Source organism: Syngnathus acus, chromosome 4 (assembly GCF_901709675.1).
Source record: "Syngnathus acus chromosome 4, fSynAcu1.2, whole genome shotgun sequence".
Lineage (NCBI taxonomy): Eukaryota > Metazoa > Chordata > Actinopteri > Syngnathiformes > Syngnathidae > Syngnathus > Syngnathus acus.
Window position 1 is genome coordinate 3,498,342 of NC_051090.1, and position 18,114 is coordinate 3,516,455.

An 18,114-nucleotide genomic window follows, 5' to 3' on the forward strand; every position below is an offset into this window, starting at 1 on the left:
ATGGCTCGAGTAAATGGGGAAGACACCCAACAAACAAGGGCTCGTCCGGGATTTGAACCCGGGACCTCTCGCACCCGAAGCGAGAATCATACGACTAGACCAACGAGCCATATACTAAGTTGCAAAATTGTTAGATGTCACATGGGTCGTCATGAGACAATGAAAAGCCAAGAGCCATGGTTGGACCATGGCTCGAGTAAATGGGGAAGACACCCAACAAACAAGGGCTCGTCCGGGATTTGAACCCGGGACCGCTCGCACCCTAAGCGAGAATCATACGCCTAGACCAATGAGCCATGTACTGAAGTGTTAAATTATTAGTTGTCACATGGGTACTTATGGGACAATGTACAAGACAAGCCAAGGCCCAAGGTTGGACAATGGCTCAAGTAAATGGGGAAGACGGCCAATAAACGAGGGCTCGTCCGGGATTTGAACCCGGGACCTCTCGCACCCGAAGCGAGAATCATACGACTAGACCAACGAGCCATATACTAAGTTGTGAAATTGTTAGATGTCACATGGGTCGTCATGGGATAATGAAAAGCCAAGAGCCATGGTTGGACCATGGCTCGAGTAAATGGGGAAGACGGCCAGTAAACGAGGGCTCGTCCGGGATTTGAACCCGGGACCTCTCGCACCCGAAGCGAGAATCATACGACTAGACCAACGAGCCATATACTAAGTTGTGAAATTGTTAGATGTCACATGGGTCGTCATGGGACAATGAAAAGCCAAGAGCCATGGTTGGACCATGGCTCGAGTAAATGGCGAAGACACCCAACAAACAAGGGCTCGTCCGGGATTTGAACCCGGGACCTCTCGCACCCAAAGCGAGAATCATACGCCTAGACCAACGAGCCATGTACTGAAGTTTTAAATTATTAGTTGTCACATGGTTCTTATGGGACAATGTACAAGAGAAGGCAAGGCCCAAGGTTGGACAATGGCTCAAGTAAATGGGGAAGACGCCCAATAAACGAGGGCTCGTCCAGGATTTGAACCCGGGACCTCTCGCACCCGAAGCGAGAATCATACGACTAGACCAACAACGACATTGGGATTTCCATTACCTGTCACTTTCAGGAGCTCTCCAAGATCGCCATGCCTGTGATCTTCAACGAGCCGCTCAGTTTCCTGCAGCGTCTGACCGAGTACATGGAGCACACATACCTCATCCACCAGGCCAACGACACTATGGACTCCCTTGAGAGGATGAAGGTAATGCAACAATAGCCCAAAACATACAAGCCCTGTCAGCAAAAGATTTGCTTGAGTGGGAATATCTTGTTGATTCAGCAACTTTTCACGTCAGTGCGTAGCCGCTTTTGTCGTGTCTGCGGTGGCATCGCAGTGGGAGAGGACGGGCAAGCCCTTCAACCCCCTGCTCGGAGAAACCTACGAACTGGTCAGGTGAGGGGGGGGATCAATCCAGGTTTCTAATCCAAGCACTCCATGGCAAATGTTCCATTCAAAAATAGTCTGACTGAAGTCATGTGACTTAAATCGCACCCATCCAGGGAGGACCTCGGTTTCCGGCTCATATCAGAGCAGGTTAGCCACCACCCTCCCGTCAGCGCCTTCCACGCCGAGGGCCTCCAGCAGGACTTTGTCTTCCACGGCTCCATCTACCCCAAACTCAAGTTCTGGGGGAAGAGTATGCAAGCCGAGCCCAAAGGAGTCCTCACTTTGGAGCTGCCCAAGTGAGGACCGCCAAAATACACCATCACGTTCTTTTCCGCTTCCTAATATCACGCTAAAAGGCTTTGGTTGGCTGCGCAGCCACAACGAAGCGTACACGTGGACCAATCCCACGTGCTGCGTGCACAACATCATTGTGGGCCAGCTGTGGATTGAGCAGTATGGAAGTGTGGAGGTGATCAACCACAAGTAAGAAGGTTTCCAAAAATAATCATTTCCTTAACAAGGAAGAAATGTTGCTAAGTTGATGTTAATGTTGATGCTATTGCTAATGCTAACCGCAACACCAGCACCTTGAGTGAATCAAAATAGCAACCACAACTTGGATAAATGATTGTTGTTATGCTGCCACTCACGTTTAAAGCCTTGGAGGAGGTTTCCATTGGCTTCATGGTCTTCTGTATGTTTTGCAGAACTGGTGAAAAATGTTGCCTCAACTTCAAGCCATGTGGCCTCTTTGGCAAAGAACTGCACAAGGTTGAAGGGTACATATTGGACAAAAGGTACGCACACGTAAATCATTGGTTAACTGTGTGGTGTTGATTTGTCATCATATACAGTCAATATAAAAAGTATAATCATTTTAATTGTGAAAAAAAATCTAACTTTCCCTGTCTATTTCTTTTTCTTGAATTCAACTTCTTTTTATTCAACTGTCAAGCAAACCAATGAATGTGCAACAGCTTGCTATTTAATTCCTGTCATTTTCCAACGTATCTACAAATGTATCTTTCATCGTCTCCTTAATGACACTTCATCATTCCTTGTGTACTTTCATTATTTCCAAACCCTTGTGCCGAGTGGGAAGTCCCATTGTCATCGCTCTCGCTTATGAGTGATTGAGATTAAAGCCTTTGCGGGAAACGCAACACGCTCGGCGCCTATTAAAAGCACATCAAAATAACCCGATCCTTCATTATATTTCCGAGCCAGCGTGATTTAATGTGCTTTAAGTATACTTTACAGAAATCATTTGTAAATCAAAACCGCCACCGTGAAGAACTTTGGCTGGATGCCAATTTACCAAGAATATTATTAATTAGCAATTCCCCCGCAATTAATCAGTCGTTTGACTTGGAATGCAAGCTCTCCAACGCCAGGAGCCGAATGAAAATTCACATCTGCAAGAAGGGTAGCCAAGTGGGATTAAAGGAAAGCAGTAAAACCGTGGAGCAAGATGGCTCATTGAAGAACGTGAGATAAAATGGGGATTTTTTTTGGGCCGGGTGTGCAAAGCATTTACAGCCGTTGACAGTGATACCAGCACTCGATGTGTAATGCGTGATATTACTTGGCGAGGCGTGTAAGACTGATAAGGACAAGTTTTGTGTCTAAAAGAAAACAATGATGGAAAAATGAAGAGAAACTACTGATGTTGCACTTTCCTAAAAAGTAGACAAGCTGTGGATATTCCTAAAATGAAGAAAAACTTGTTACTTAAGCGTATAATTACGTTTCCAAAATTGCAGGAAAGGCAGCCAAGTAGTGAAAAGAAACTAATTATTTGTATGTTCATATATTTTTTTTAATCACAGACCGCCACTAAATGCGCATTTTCGTGACATTACTTGGCGAAAGCCACAAATGCTGATAACGACACTTGCGTTATGTTACCTTGTCACCGCCGAGCCAGAAAACGAGCGAAAAATAATGATTTTGTGTGTGTGTGTGTGTGTGTGTGTACTTTCCACACAAAAGCAAAAAGAAGCTGTGCGCGCTGTACGGCAAGTGGACCGAGTGTTTGTACGTCATCGATCCCGCTGCCCTGGAGGCTCACAGAAAAAGTGACAGGAAAGGAGCAGAAGGCAAAAATGCCAGCAGAAAGGTAATAACTCTACTTGGGTGCTACTGTGACTACAGTAGCAGAAAAAGACTGGTCAGCCCATTTTTAGAGTCGCATTTGGAACTGTCACACAAGTGTAAAACCAAGTCGAGCACTGCAAAAAAATAATTAGAGGTTAATGGTGGGCTGGAGGCAACATTATTTTATAGATTAAAAAATGGAACATAGGATAATAAACAGGAAGTGTAAATGACTCATGCTCGAGCCAGACAATCGATGGATGTTGCACTTTCTTAAAAAGAAGAAAAACGACTGATGTACTTTCATAATAAGCAGACAAATGATTGAGCTTGTACGTTTTTGCTAAAGAAGAGAGCAAAATGTATTGATCTGTAAAATGAGTTTCGCCGTCCGCATCATGCGCAGGGCGACAGCGAGGATGACGTTCCCTCTCAAGCTCCCGACAGCGTGGACGTGATTCCCGGCAGCCAGCTACTTTGGAGGATCCCCCCTCGGCCCAACAACTCAACCCAGGTCACCTTTGAAAACGCACTTCTACTCACATGTGGTTTCAGTAATATGCTAGCTTCTTACGCACTACCCCTTGAAATGAATCCAATTTTGCCGTCTGATCTGATGGCAGATGTACAGCTTCACTTCCTTCGCCATGCAGCTGAACGAGCTGCACGAGGACATGGAAGGCGTCCTGCCCCGGACGGACTGCAGGATGAGGCCTGACATTCGAGCCATGGAAAACGGTGACATCGGTAACCGTGTTTTTTTTATATTGTCAAATAAATTGTATCCTACACAGATTAGACGATTTCTTATTTTTACCTCTACATTTGACTGCATTGATTAAAAAAAAAAGATGCTCTCTTTTTGAGGATTTGGGGGGGAGCTATTATTTGGTCTAAAAAAAGTTTGTTATAGTTTAGTTATTGTTGCCACAGATTTGGCCAGCGAGGAGAAGAAAAGACTGGAGGAGAAGCAGAGGGCGGCCCGTAAAAAAAGCTCCAAATTGGAGGACGAGTGGAAGACAAGGTGAAAGACAGGAGGCATTTTGTAATTTATGCAAAGTCTTTTAATCGGATCCAACTTTGTTAGCGACAAGATGGATCCGTCGGAAACCGTGTGGTGTCCTCATCATCTCGCCAAAAACGGGACATCATTATTCACTGTGTCCGCTCTGGTTTGTCTGTTTAATGTGCTGAGCTGAGCGACCATTTTGAGTTAATTACTCGTACTCTAAGAATGTTTGCAAAGCGCTTTATAATAGCCTGTAAATGCCGCAATATAGCAGCAAAGCACTACCTTTCGATTCGACGGAGCTACGGCTTGTCGAAATGAGATGTTTTGATTTTCACTCGGTCAGGTAAATGCTGAGCGCTGGTTGTAAAGCTATCCTGCAGTCTGTTTGTTGCTTGAAACACTTGAGCTAAATGGATATTTATTTCCCCTTCCTTGTCTGTTTTTGTGCTCGCGCTCTTGGCCCAAGGTTAGACTTTGACAGCTACGTGCTCCACATGCATGATGGGAAATCACCAGAAATAATTGAAAGAAAAGTCTTTCATATCCTCTGCGTTGAGATATCATCTCGAAATGTGTGCCCCCCCTCCCCCCCTCTTCAGATGGGCTTGGCGGGGTCCACCGTGTGCTTTTATCGCTCATCTGCTCTACTTTTCATCTAGTTATCCACTTCTCTTCCTTCTTTTGACAAGATTCTTCCTCTGTGCATTTTAAACGTGACACAACACAGAGTTCATACATACAACACTAAAAGGAGATCACGTTTTGTTACCGTGACGATGAGGTTAGAAGCCTGAGCTTTACGGGCTAAGTGAGGACATGATAAAAGATAAAAATGGTTGTGTCATCTCACACTGGTATTCTGAAGACCCAACTTTCTGTATACAAGTCTATTTTTTGTTCGTCTTACCTTTTGACTTCTTGTCTTGGTTGTCAGGTGGTTCCAGCAGGGTCCCAACCCCCACACCGGATCCCAAGACTGGATCTTCACGGGTGGATACTGGGACAGGAAGTATCCTCATCTACCGGACATTTATTAGAATTCTTTACAAGAAAGATGCACACATGAACTGCGGCCTTAAACTGCATTTTAGAAGTGTGTATGATAAATGTCAGTATCTCTGGACTTTTCGCTCCTATATGTGTGTGTGTGTGTGTGTGTGTTGTTGTTTTTAACAGGCTGCTGTCTAAATATTTTTAACATTCCTGAAGTTCTTGTTTGTTGTATAAACACTTGCTGAGCCATCAACAATCTTCCACAATATGCTACGCTACAAAAAAGCAATTTACATGTCCATGTATAGAAAAAGGGGAAACCGGGGCAATATCTATGATTGTTACACTAACTGGTCACTTTATTAGGTATACCTGTAAAAACTGTTAAAACAACCAAATATATGAACTGTATGGTAAAGTCTACCTCTGTTCTCTTTACTTTACCAACATATTGTGACAGTTGACAAGACAGTGACGCCACACCCTCCTTCTCAGAGTGCGGGACACGCTTTGACATCCACGGGGCCGAGCACCGTCACCGCCCGCGTCTCAAATGCAATGCGTCTGCCATTTATAATCATATTTCTCAAGCAGCCCATGTACGGCGATGTCACGGGGGCAACACTTGAATCTGTGACCCCTGTAAAAAAAAAAAATGCATCACTCACCTTTGGTATTTTTGAAAGCTACGGTGTGATTTCTTACCTCCAATGTGAAGTAATGCCCGTTTCATGGAGGAAAGGAAGGATGCGAAGGAGCCAGCCTTCTTTTCAGAAACGTCGTCCACTGTTAGCGTCAGGTGTTCTTGTCCTGTGGAAACTAAGCAACAGTGTAACATGGATGAAACGAGCCCACCAAGAATTCAATTCTATTAAAAAATTTCTATTGTTGAAAGATTAATACCTATTGTGACTTTTGCATCACGTGTTAGCATTAAGCTAGCAGATATAAGTTCACAATCTCCAAATTTGGGGGCACTTGTAAGTCAAGAAGAAGAAATGGACCATCTCCTGAAAACAGACCTTTTCCAATCACGAGCTAAGCATACCTTTAATCACGTGAAACTCTCCATTGCAGAGGTTTTGTGGAGTCAGCGCGGCGCTGACACTGCTGCCGCCATCATTCACAGTGACGCCCACCTGCAAGATCACAAAATCACTCAAGTGGCCCCCACCCCTTTCCCTAATTAAACGGGACGGCGTCCAAGAGGGAAAGGTCACCGTGTTGTTAATTAAGAACACGTCGAAGCTGCTTCCGTGGGCCTCCGCATGGAAGAGAAGGCCGGTCAGGCGATGGGGGCGCAGCTCGAAGGTCAACGCAAAGTGAGCGCCCACTGCAAAGGGATCGTCTGGAAAGGAGAAATAATACCTTAATGCGGTTGTTTGTCAGGAAAATAATTTAGGGCAGGGGTGGGCAAACTAAAACCCTCGGACCACCTTCCCCGTTTCATTCTTTGATCCGGCCTATCAACCATTAACATTTCCATTCAACAATTTTCTATAGACAAACAAAAGTGCGTTGACGCAAACCAAATTGAACCGTTCCAACTTAAAATGAACCGTCAAGTTTTGAAAATCAAATGGTGCTCTGAAGAGAAATGTTGTTAGGGCATCAAACCTAAGACGACGTGACCGCCGCCAAAGTAGGCCCCGTTCTCCGTGAGCCCGTCCGAGCAGGGCGACACTCCGCGGGCAGCTTCGGGTTTGCCCACCGGGTAATTGTTCATTCGGAAGTCCCGCACGCATCCCGAGATGCTCTTCAAAAGGATTTGGGGTCCCTGTGTGAGAGCATAAACCACATGTAATAAAAGTGCATGAACACATCAAAATATATAACAATAAAGCTTGACACTGACTTTAGTGACCCCTGGGTGGCCCCCCAGGTAGACATAACTGTGGAAGTTTAAGAACGAGCCTTCCTCATTGGGCAAATTGCCGTCGATCACGCGGATCCCATCGACCAGAAGATGAAACGTGTTTTTCTCCACACTGCAATCCACCTGCCAAAAGAAGCGTCAACAAAGGCATCATTGAGCTAACTCACAGCATAATGCTTTTAGCGAAATGAAAGAAAAAAAAAAAGTAATACAAAATATTGACATTCCAGGTCCAATTCAGGCTGAAAAATGGATCGTCCTTTTAAAGGTTGTTACAAAAATGGACCACACGCTCTAAGTTAGCCGTAGCAATGACAAACATAGCTCGGGGTGGTGGTTGCTTGAGCAGACTTTGCAGTCCATTTACTCTGTGCCAGTGTCCGTCGTTTGTCTTCAGCTTGTGGTGGATGACTCTGTCCGGCCCAAGTGACATCTTAATCTTGCCGTTTGTCACGTACAGAGCTAGCAGGGGCACCGGCCCCGTGCCCTCGACATAAAGGATGAGACCCTTAGAGGACTTGGTCTTAACGTCCAGGGAGAAGTGAGGCCTGAGTAGATAACGAGAAGAACAATCTGATCTTACCCTTTGGATTAAATACGACCTATTTTTTCCAGTGCGATTAAAATAGCCAGACAGACATTTGCTACATTTTGAAAATATCTGGAGGTCATATTTTGCGCTCCAAAATAAATGAGGATATTCTTCAAAATTGTGCAAGGAAATTGTACAGCGTGTAAGGTCAAGGTGAGCCAGCCTGTCAGCATCTGTCTGGCTTGATGATCACACCGGCACGCGGTTCCTGTCCTCAGGAAGGACCCGAGAGGATTACTTTGGAATGTGACACCACCTGTAATTAAGGTCCTGCTGGGACAGCTTGTACGCCAGCCAGCTGTCTCCCTGTGAGAGCTGGTAGCCGCGGCCGGGCGGCCGCTGACGTCCGCACTCGCCGTCTGTTTGGTCTGCAGTCTGACAAGACACACGAGTGGCGAGCGTAAAAACCAAGACGGAAACTGTAATTAGCTCTGAGAATTGTGTATGAAATGCTGAGACAAAAGAAATATAGTGACTGTAGAACCTTTTCCCTCTAATGGTGTGACCTCCGTGTATAAGTGAATTAAAATGAAAGCGCTTACTTTTCTGAGCATCTCCAACTGTCTGTTCACATCTGTGGGGAGTTGTGGTGTTTGCGTGAGCGAGCCGAGACGGCATTGACCCGGGGTGACACCTGCCGTCGGCGGCGGAGAATTCAGATCCACCGGCGTCAAGCTCTGCGCTGCCGACCTGCATTGAGTTATGGATCGTAATTGCAACGGAAAGACACGACAACCCATTTTGAGCGGGAAATTAATAATAAATAATAAAGAGTCCAAACCTGGAGTAAAGGTCAGCAATGCAGACTCTGAATTCTTCTTCTTGCTTCACCTCTGCTTCCTCTACTGATACGTTAAGATTGATGTCTACGTTGTCAACTTGGACTTCAAGCCTGACGACATGGCGTCATTAGTCATGTTGTTAAAAATCTGTGGGATACTTGTCGGTGGAGAATGACAAGCGGTACCTCGGCGTATGCGCCGCGCACAGGTAGTGCCATCTCCCGTCATTGTATCTTTGCGATGACGTCAGACTGTGACGACCGAGGCGAAATTGCAGGAAGCCGTCGGCCAACGAAATGTGACCTAAGAAGGTGCTCTGCGGAACACACAGAAAAATACTCATGGAATCATCTGGACGGTTATATCGTATAGATTATTTCTTTTTTTCACCTGAGAGCTGCTCCTGAGAATGCCGCCGTTTTTGTGCATGCTCCTGAATCCCAGAGCAAAACGCTGTTGGTCTGGTGCAAAAAGCCAATCACCCGAAAGAGGCGAACGCAAAGTGGCTGTGCGAACGCCCTGCATTAAAGACAAAAAAAATGGCATATGGAGTCATTATTTATTTTTGTTTGTCTCGCATGCTTTTTTTTTGGATCGGTTGATCTGATCCCATGTGGTCTGAAATTCGTCTTTTTAGTAAATACAGGTACTCCACAGTCTCCACTTTGCACCGAATTCATTACTGGCCACTGGTATGACACGGAATGTTCCTCAAGTTGTCAGCAGATGATGAGTGTTGGGAATCTTGGTGGTGACGCTTAGTCAATTGTGCAGAAACAATAGCGGCGTGTTTACCGGCAGTCCGAAGGGACACGCATCACTGACGCCTATTGTCGTGTTGTACTCCACAATCTGGCCATCGGCGCTCACGAGATCCACGCAGCCTCTCAGCGGCGGAGCGATGATGTCGTGTCTGAGGTCAAAAAGGCAGCATGGATTTGGAATCATGTGATTTGGAAAGCAATCCGTATTGTTGATCTAATCTTTTGGCTTAGAGTGTTATTTTCTTCTTCCTGTTTTTTTTTTACCTGGTTCTAATGCGCTGCGGCACCCCTCCTATATAAAAGCTTTGAATAGGAATGTGAACATGCTTGTCGGAGAAGTATTGGTCTTCGTAGTTGACCGTGAACATGTCATCAATGGTGATGGTGAAGTGTTTGTTCTGGGAAGACACAGCTGATGACATTCGGATACAAGAAATGTTCTTTTCTTTCTTTGTAGAACTTACAAAAAGAGACACTGAGTCACGCCTCCAAGGATGCCACTTCATCTTCTTGTTTTGACCTTGAATCACCAGGTTGCCTTGTTCCACCAGCAAGCACCAAAACAACTCCTGCACAGGCGGCAAAATTCGGAAATTTTCACACAATCGAATCTACCGTGACGAAATATTTTTATCTTCCCTGAGCCTTACTTCGGTGCCGATGTAGAACAACAAGGCATCGCTCTCCCAGCTCTTTATGCGCAATTTAAAGATGCGCTTCCTCATCTTGTACGGCTCCTTCACCAAGACCTCGCGGTAGCCGCTTCCCTGGTAGTAATGGGACACCTCGGATCCGGGTAACCTGCTTGACGAGTGGTGTCTTTTGATTTCACTTGTTTTAAAATTTGAAGGCTTTGTTTTGGGCGCTTACATTAAAGCGTGCACACCGGGCTCCATGTTGACGGTGCGCTTGGAGTTGTAAAGGCAAAGCGGTTTGTCGTTGATGTGGAGTAGTTTCACGTAGCCTCGGTAGTTTGGATAGCGCAGCTCCTTGGGAGGCTGAAAAGGAGATATGAAAAGGTCGGCGCCCTCTAGTGGTATGCCAAAAAGTCACAAATTCATTTTTCTGATTACACATGACATGTTCAAGGTTTAATGATTTTTTTTTTTAATGCATTTACGCTGAAATGTTGAGGGTAGCCGCCCACGTAGAAAACCGTGCGTTGTGGATCCAGGTCAAGGACGCCACTCGCGGTGTTCGGAAGGTGACGTTTGGGGGTGAACGAGACGGGCCACTCTGAAGTGAAGTTCGCTGTAATGTTGACTTCGGCGTCGTGGTAAATTCTGAGGAACCCCCCCCCCCCCAAAAAAAAAACAAGAAAATATAAATTATTCAAAAATATGAACCACCGGCTAAACTTATCTCCCTTCATGGTGGATAAATGCCTGACCGCAAATAGCAAAAAAAAACATGAATAATTGATGTTCCCTTATACACTGCTATGTAAAAACAAAATGCAAGAAAATGAGGCAGTAAACACACACACACACACAAACTGGTTCCCGCCAAAAACTGGGACAGGTCAATTTGCGAATGTCATTTTCTAAACATATACAAACCTGTGGAAAACAACGTGGTCCAAAGCGGAGGGATGCACGCCAGTGAACGTAGTTATAGGACCAGCCGCCACCTCATGGACGTGGCCGCCTAGCTTGTAGATGCAAATCAGCACGCCGTGCCTGATGGCCATCCCTATGAAGTCGCCGGATGACTGAGACCAGACGAGATTGCATATTAGTTTTGCTCCATATTCAAAGGTGACAGAAAGTTCATATACAGTAGCTGTTTTTAATTGGAGGTAGTAAAAGTAAAAACCTGACAGAAAAAGAAGTGCCTGAAAATTTGAAAATATTTGTGTCCTGGCAGGTTACTCACATCCTCGTGGCCGAGGTACAAAACAAACATGTCGTCGTCTCGTTGTTGGTCTCTACTGCTCTCCGCTGGCTTTTTTTCCACACTGAGAAGGAGGCTGAGGGCCGTGAAGGCTTTCAGGTCTTCGGTGTTGCTCGGGGGACGAAGCTCAATGTGGCCTTTCCCTCTGAACGCGGTGGCGAGCGAGATCTGCAAAAATGATGAAGACGCAACAATCATTTTTTCACATGAAGCGTTTTGGTACTGAAGTGCTGCCTCCACGAGTGAAAATACAATCTCGCCTTTTACTGCTTTTTTTACTGGTAGCAAATACTCTCGAGTTCTGCCTACGTGTGTCATGGTAACAAAAATCTGCACTCAATAGAAGGAGACGTAATCGCTAATCGTCCTCGAAAGACCAAAATAAATAAATATTGGAATACATCACCCTGTCAAGATAGCTCCTCGTCTCCTGGACCAGGTCTTTGATCATGCTAATGTTTTCTGTCATGTTGCCTCGAGCTGGTGACGTTTTTGCCAGGGCCTCCATTTGGACCAGCTTGTCTGTCATTACCGGAAGCACCCACTTCAAACTCCTCACTGAAATGCAACATCTTATTTGAGAATTACAGTTCCAAATGGACCCACAAAAATAAATAAAATGCGAACAATGTATTTTTTAATGTGAACTATACGAGATATAACTACAATGATACTAGCTGTATTACTGCAATAACAATTTTTGGGGTGAGTGCTTCAGCAAGGGCTTTTCTTTTTATTTTTTTTTAATGAAGTACTTACCAGCATCTTGTACGTCATTTAAAATGTTGTTGAAAGCCAGAGCGCTGTTGTTCAAAGTCAATCTGGCCATTTCCTCTCCCATATTCATCAGTCTGTTAGTGACATGAGTGGCAGTGTCATTAGTAACAGAAGTTTCTCTTTTGGCGGATTGGATCATCACATTCATGTCATCTGAAATACAAAAAGACATTTTATGGTGTGACATTCCTACTAATCCTCTTAAAAAGTACATCATTAATTCTAAAACACACAGTATTATGATTTCAGAGTCCATTTCAGCAAATAATATTTTTTAAAGGTATTCAAACTCTCCTTACTTTCGTTACAATTGCATTTTTGTGGTTTCTATACTTGTGACATGTTGATGACGGTTTTAAAAGTGTGCTGAATTCCAACTGTATCGTAACGTAAAATTTTAACGTCACATACTAAACCACTGACCTCTTTTGAGGCTTTTGATTTCATGGCTCACTCTGGAGACGTCAAATCGCAGAGATTCTCTTTTGTCTTGCTGCCTTTTCATGCCATCTTTGCATGCGTTCAGTGACTCTGAGAGCGCTGTTGGACAAAAGATGTCATCATGCGTCACCTCCTCATTTTAAATAGAGCTTCACATTTCTTTTTTTTTTTCGTGGTTACACACTTATGAAGTCAGTCTGGGTGTGATTGGCTGTAGTCCACACGCTAGTGAAATACTCTCTCATGGACTCAGATGTCAAGAGCAGACCACCCTGTGCCATATCCTAATTTAGTCAAAGAACAATGTTAAACATTTTTTCATGAGCTGAGCCACCGCGAACAAGACAGGGCTAACTCCATTTTTGTCATTTTGAAGTGAAAACAGAGAAGGTGAATTTGAAAATAGTTGGCACGATCCATTATTTCACTTTGTATTTTTTTTAAGCTCAGGTGCTAGTTTTTCCATCTTGGTAAATGTTTTTTCATCGGCTGGAGATAGATTTGACAGATTTTGGAATTTAGACCACTGTTGCACTAAACCAGTCAGCCATAAGAAACATGCTCTCAACCAAAATGACAGAAATGGAGTTCACCCACTTTGGTTGTCAGTGGCGCAACTAACCCCGCCGGCACTTAATTCACCTTTAAGGTTTCGTCAGCAGCCTTGTCGGCCTGATGCGCAGCCATTGCTGCCTCCTCCGTGTCAGTTGTGATGTTCTTCAATCTGTTGGGCTCACTGGACCGCTTTGTGCCGTCAGCCGTGGGAATCATTCTGTCATGACATTCGGCACAGTGGTCAGCAAATGCCACAAATTGTTCATCTCTCAGATAAAAGACGATTTGATACGTATCCTGATATGAATGTGTGAGTGTTATTTAAAAAATGAAGTGTACACCAACTTTTGCATGTCTGTGGCCAATCTGCCAAGCTCCCGCGCATGCTCCTCAGCCTCGCCGATGATCTCCGTTCTGACCACACGGTAGATGTCATTCATCCTATTTCGCAGCAGTCGCTCGGCACCGTCCAGCTGAGCCGCGTTCTCCTCGAAAGTCTGCCGGGGGCAAAGACGAGAAAACGGCGTCAAACCGAAGCAAAGGAAAGGAAGACCTGCGCTCACGTGTTTGACGTCCAGCAGCTTTAAGAAGACGTCGGAGATGTTCTGGAACTGATTTCTTCTTGTTCTTTCATGCAATGCACGGATTGAACGTGTTTGTGTTGTGGTTGGACCGTGGCCATGCCGCCGAGTCTAAAAATTCAAGACAACGTCAGGTATTTGGAGGAATGAAAAAATGCATGCTATGTCATTTCAATTTCAACTAGCATGCTATTTAGGCCAATATGCTAGCAAGCTGACTTACCAGCACATGTCGCAGAGTAGAGGCACTCTTCAAATTAACATGTCTCGCTCTTCCAACCGCGAACTTTGCACCTGACACAAGGCCAGTCATGTGCCCCAGAAGAGCCTGTGATGCCAGCAGAGAATTGGCAGTCTGGTTCAGAGTCTGTTGATTGGGTCTCACGGCGGCCATCTTGGTTATCCCGTCCAGCACTGAGAAGGACATGAGAGAAAATGTATTCTATTAGTAATGTAGTAGCATTGGTTTGAACGTCAGAGTTGTCGGGCGTTCATTTCTTTCAGGGTGGGGTCTTTTAGAAATTGTTTCCTATTATTTTGTTTTTACATTCAAATTTCTTTTTGTTCATTATTTTTTTCCTCATTCCTTTATATATTGTTCTATATTTACACTAACTAGCAAAACGTTATCTGACTCAAGATGGATGAAAAAGCTGAAGATAAAATCTGTCATCCTCATTTATCAATTCATCCAGTTCAAATAATTGCTACACGTCAGCTATAAAAAATGCCACGTAGCTGAGTTTTGTATTTTGTACTTCCACGCCCTTATTATTTGCATGTACACATTGCTTAGTCTACATCACATTTTTTCGCCATCTCCCTCTGACCGCGGGTTGAGCCCCCGGTCGTCGCCTCTCCGCAAACCATGCGGCTCATTTCCTCCACGAGCCGGCGAGTCTCCTCGATCACGGTCGCCTTGTCGCTTCCGCCCAGCCTGATGGCATCTGCCGCCCGGCTCGGCCGCTTTATTAAATCTGACAAACAACAAAAGCACACCATCACGTGAGCCATCGGTGCAATGATGTGATGTGTTTAATCGCTTACCTGGGAATGACGCCATGATGGATTCAGCATGGCCGAGGAAAATTTTAGCCCTTGTCTTTGACCCTTTTTTGCGACTGTGAAGGGCCTCATTCACTAGAGAAGACAGTTGAAGGACCTACACAAACAACAGATTTTTTTCTCTGATTTTTTAATAGGTCTTATAGTACCCCGTGATGCTCACAGTGATCCCTTCGACTGCGGGCTTCAGTAGGTCTACCTTGTTTCTAAGATGGTTCAGATCCTTTCCAATCGCGTTCACATCTTCTTCCAGCTGCTCAATCTCCAGATATCTCCTGGCACCTCTGTAACTCTTTACTACTCTCTGAAGGGGGGAAAAAAGCAATAAAAGAGAAGCCCATTGAGGTTACCGCAGTCTCTGAATTTCCAGGAGTGTCTAGGTCACGGAGGTACCTCCACGTCAGAGACGATCGCCTGAGGATGGATCAGTGTTAAAACAGGAGCAGAGATGTGAGCCAGCCCACGCAAGTCGCCCTCGTTGGCCCTCAAGCGAGGAAGCAAAGCTTCAGTGCAGCACTTCAAGGCTGACACGGAATCACAAGGAGAGGCTTCATTACTACAAAAGTGGTCCACTGGTAAAGCTTAGTGCTTAGGGAGGAGATTGGAAGAAGCTCACCGTGGAAATGATCCTCACAACTGTTGTTACCAGGTGAGATGTATTCTATGAGAAAAGTAAATCATTAAAAAAATAATCGATTTAAAATAATGATAATTGTTTCAATTATAATTATCAATCATTTTTATATTGTAATTCATTTTAAAATACTAGTAGTTACAATAGTAGTAGAATCATTTTGCCTTCCCTAATACTGTATTTACTGTATTCAATGACAAAACTGGAAGTCTTTGCACTAATTTCTCATCCAAAAAAATGTTTACCTCCAGTCAGGGAATGACAAATGTGCCCATCGCCGTCTGTGTCGCACTTGCATGGCTTGCAGCTGCCACCGCGCGTTTCTGGGTTACCATAGTAACCAAACGCACATCTTCAAGGCGGGAAAAGAGCCAAAGAAAAAAACGGACTGGTATCATTTTGGGCAGAATATGCTGATGATATCGCAGCGGGACAAACCTCTCACATCTGGATCCCGCATAGCCGCGTTTGCATAAACACTCGACCACCCCGGCGCCAATGTTCATGCACGCCAAAGCTCGACTTGGACAAGACAAATATGCAGAATTAGACACCAACAAGGTGCAGAGCAGGAAGATTAGCTTTGGCTAAGTGACTTACTTGTTCCACGTGAAGGGACACGGACAAACGCGGCAGGATTTTTGGGCCGCGTCGCCATGGTAACCCTCCTGGCATCGTTCGCAGTGGTCTCCCGCCGAGTGGAACTGACAGTTCTGGAAGTTGTTTGCATGACACCAACAAAAATGTCATCAAAATGTTTTCAACGGGCTAACTTGCAACAGTACGCAAATATATTTTACCAACCACACATTTCCCCGTGAGCTCGTCACACTGGTCGGAGAGTCCGTTGCAGCTGCATGGTACACATTGACCTCGTAAGGGCCCGCTCCACTCTCTGTAGAAGCCGGAATCGCACTTCTACAAGGACACACACACACAGTTTGATTGTGGGTCAATAAACAAACACTCCAACATCTCTTGACCCAACTCGGATGAATCATGGCACAGTAATCAGAGCGCAAAGTGATACATTGCACCTGTGTGCACTGTTCCAAGTGTTTTGTCAGGCTCACTCGCAGCTCTATTTGTCACACACCGCACAGACGGCGCTCAGAACGGGAGCGAGAAATGTCACCGTGTCATACAAAGTGCCTGCACTTCAAAATAGAGCTTTCTTGTTTGTTTTCATCTCGACATATTTTTATTTCCAAGGACATAAATGAGTTTACATTTTGCTTTATTCCTCAGTGATGAATGACGAATTTGAAAAAAAGGCCAGTAATGGAAGCAAGTGCATAATTTGGTGCTGATCCAAACAGGATTATTGCTCAGTGTTATCTTTGTAAAGTCAGACTACTGTTTTCGCTGAAGCTCTCTCGTCAAACGCCGTCAGATCAGTGCAGGTATAGCTAAGGAAGTCAGCCCATGCATATTACCTGCGCAATGAGGCTTCCCGTCCGGTCGCTCTGGGATGGATCGCAGAACCTTTTATGGCCTGGTGGCATCTGATGTGCAATGGAGGGACTAACCCATGCCAATGAAAACACTAAAAACCAAACCCAGGCTTTTATATTCTTTGGCATTATTCAATGGCGGACGCAATGTTCCTGCTCTGGTGATGAATCGAGTTGAACCTTGGAGCTTTTTTTTTTTTTCCATGAAACAGGCGGGACAGACGAAAAGGGAAAGTGAGAGAGAGTGTTCATTGGGGTTCAAGGTTCAGTAAGGTGTGGTTGCACCTTGTTGAGTTATTTGGTTAGAACACTGCTTGGACATGTGGTAATTACACTGTAAAAATAAAAATAAAAAAGTTGGGGGAAGGCCCTGCATTTTTTTTAATTAAACAGTCCCAAATATAATAATAAGAAAAAATAGCCCAAATGGTTTTTTTTGTTGTATTACCTGTTCTTTCCTTCGGCATTGTCATACAAAATGGTGTCCCTGACTCTGCATTTTTTTATTTTTTTATTTTTTGACTTACAGTTTAGCTGTGCAAGGCGATTTTCAATTGCGCCCTCTGTGGTTATTCATACTATGATGTTTATTGATAGTGCTGCCAAACATAAAGAGATTGGAGGGGCAGACGGAGAGAACAGAGGTGACACTGGAAACAGGAAAATGAAACCACAGCAGAACAGTCGCTGAATGTTCATGATATATATGACAACAAGAACATTACAACATCTTATCTCTGAATGGAATGACAACCAATTTGGGACGGATGCGGCAACTACTAATCAATAAGAGGGAGGACATGGGACAGGAAAGGACAGGGCAGGACCGGGGAAGTGAGTAAGGAGGTTTGCTGGACAAAATATTTGGTGAAAAAGTCTGTGGGGCCTGTCTTTTTGCTTTAGAGCTTCACAGAGGGCAAAGAAAGGTCAGATACACAGAACTAAAGTGCTCACCATCCACTTGTCTTCATAATCGACTCGCCAAACTTATTCATGGCCACGGCGAACCGGGCCTCCTCCCTGTAGGAAAACCTTGATTATTCTCCTCAATCATACGCTTGTTCTGCTCCCAGATGATCCACTTGTGAGGGTCATCCATACACAGTCACAGTAAACGGAGGTGAGCCGTGTGTGTGGTTTCATGGTGTCATTTTAGGACACGCCATGGCTGCTCTTCCACATCTCCCAGTC

General features: G+C 44.8%; 2 protein-coding genes and 4 non-coding genes across 7 annotated transcripts in view; 1 reads left to right on the top strand and 5 right to left on the bottom strand.

The window, feature by feature from the left end:
• Positions 1-5,930, top strand: part of osbpl1a (oxysterol binding protein-like 1A) — a 24,994-nt gene extending 19,064 nt beyond the window's left edge. For both annotated transcript variants that reach the window (XM_037249104.1, XM_037249105.1), the window contains 10 exons: positions 1,087-1,221; positions 1,316-1,413; positions 1,521-1,703; positions 1,783-1,890; positions 2,115-2,204; positions 3,400-3,526; positions 3,911-4,018; positions 4,128-4,251; positions 4,438-4,528; positions 5,451-5,930. In XM_037249104.1, coding sequence (XP_037104999.1) covers positions 1,087-1,221; positions 1,316-1,413; positions 1,521-1,703; positions 1,783-1,890; positions 2,115-2,204; positions 3,400-3,526; positions 3,911-4,018; positions 4,128-4,251; positions 4,438-4,528; positions 5,451-5,553 — 1,167 coding nt within the window. In that variant the 3' untranslated portion in view covers positions 5,554-5,930. The remainder of the gene's footprint in view (positions 1-1,086; positions 1,222-1,315; positions 1,414-1,520; positions 1,704-1,782; positions 1,891-2,114; positions 2,205-3,399; positions 3,527-3,910; positions 4,019-4,127; positions 4,252-4,437; positions 4,529-5,450) is intronic.
• trnap-cgg lies at positions 38-109 on the bottom strand. The gene has a single exon. It is a non-coding gene; the product is annotated as a tRNA-Pro (tRNA).
• On the bottom strand, positions 418-489 carry trnap-cgg. Its single transcript has one exon. It is a non-coding gene; the product is annotated as a tRNA-Pro (tRNA).
• trnap-cgg lies at positions 605-676 on the bottom strand. The gene has a single exon. It is a non-coding gene; the product is annotated as a tRNA-Pro (tRNA).
• Positions 792-863, bottom strand: trnap-ugg. Its single transcript has one exon. It is a non-coding gene; the product is annotated as a tRNA-Pro (tRNA).
• A 45-nt stretch (positions 5,931-5,975) lies between the features above and the next one.
• Positions 5,976-17,107, bottom strand: lama3 (laminin, alpha 3). Its single transcript, XM_037249102.1, has 38 exons — positions 16,906-17,107; positions 16,274-16,387; positions 16,070-16,182; positions 15,908-15,991; positions 15,715-15,821; positions 15,452-15,496; positions 15,229-15,359; positions 15,035-15,139; positions 14,818-14,932; positions 14,577-14,747; positions 13,994-14,184; positions 13,753-13,881; positions 13,535-13,686; positions 13,277-13,406; positions 12,819-12,918; positions 12,617-12,733; positions 12,176-12,346; positions 11,823-11,974; positions 11,399-11,584; positions 11,083-11,234; positions 10,644-10,806; positions 10,394-10,521; positions 10,174-10,324; positions 9,988-10,092; positions 9,788-9,921; positions 9,555-9,672; positions 9,150-9,278; positions 8,945-9,075; positions 8,759-8,869; positions 8,520-8,667; positions 8,234-8,352; positions 7,753-7,933; positions 7,365-7,508; positions 7,127-7,286; positions 6,730-6,857; positions 6,558-6,648; positions 6,215-6,328; positions 5,976-6,149 (listed from the first exon to the last, which is right to left on the bottom strand). Exons 1-38 carry the CDS (start codon positions 17,050-17,052, stop codon positions 6,001-6,003), a joined length of 5,016 nt encoding a protein of 1,671 aa, XP_037104997.1. The 5' UTR covers positions 17,053-17,107; the 3' UTR covers positions 5,976-6,000.
• Positions 17,108-18,114: the final 1,007 nt, after the last annotated feature.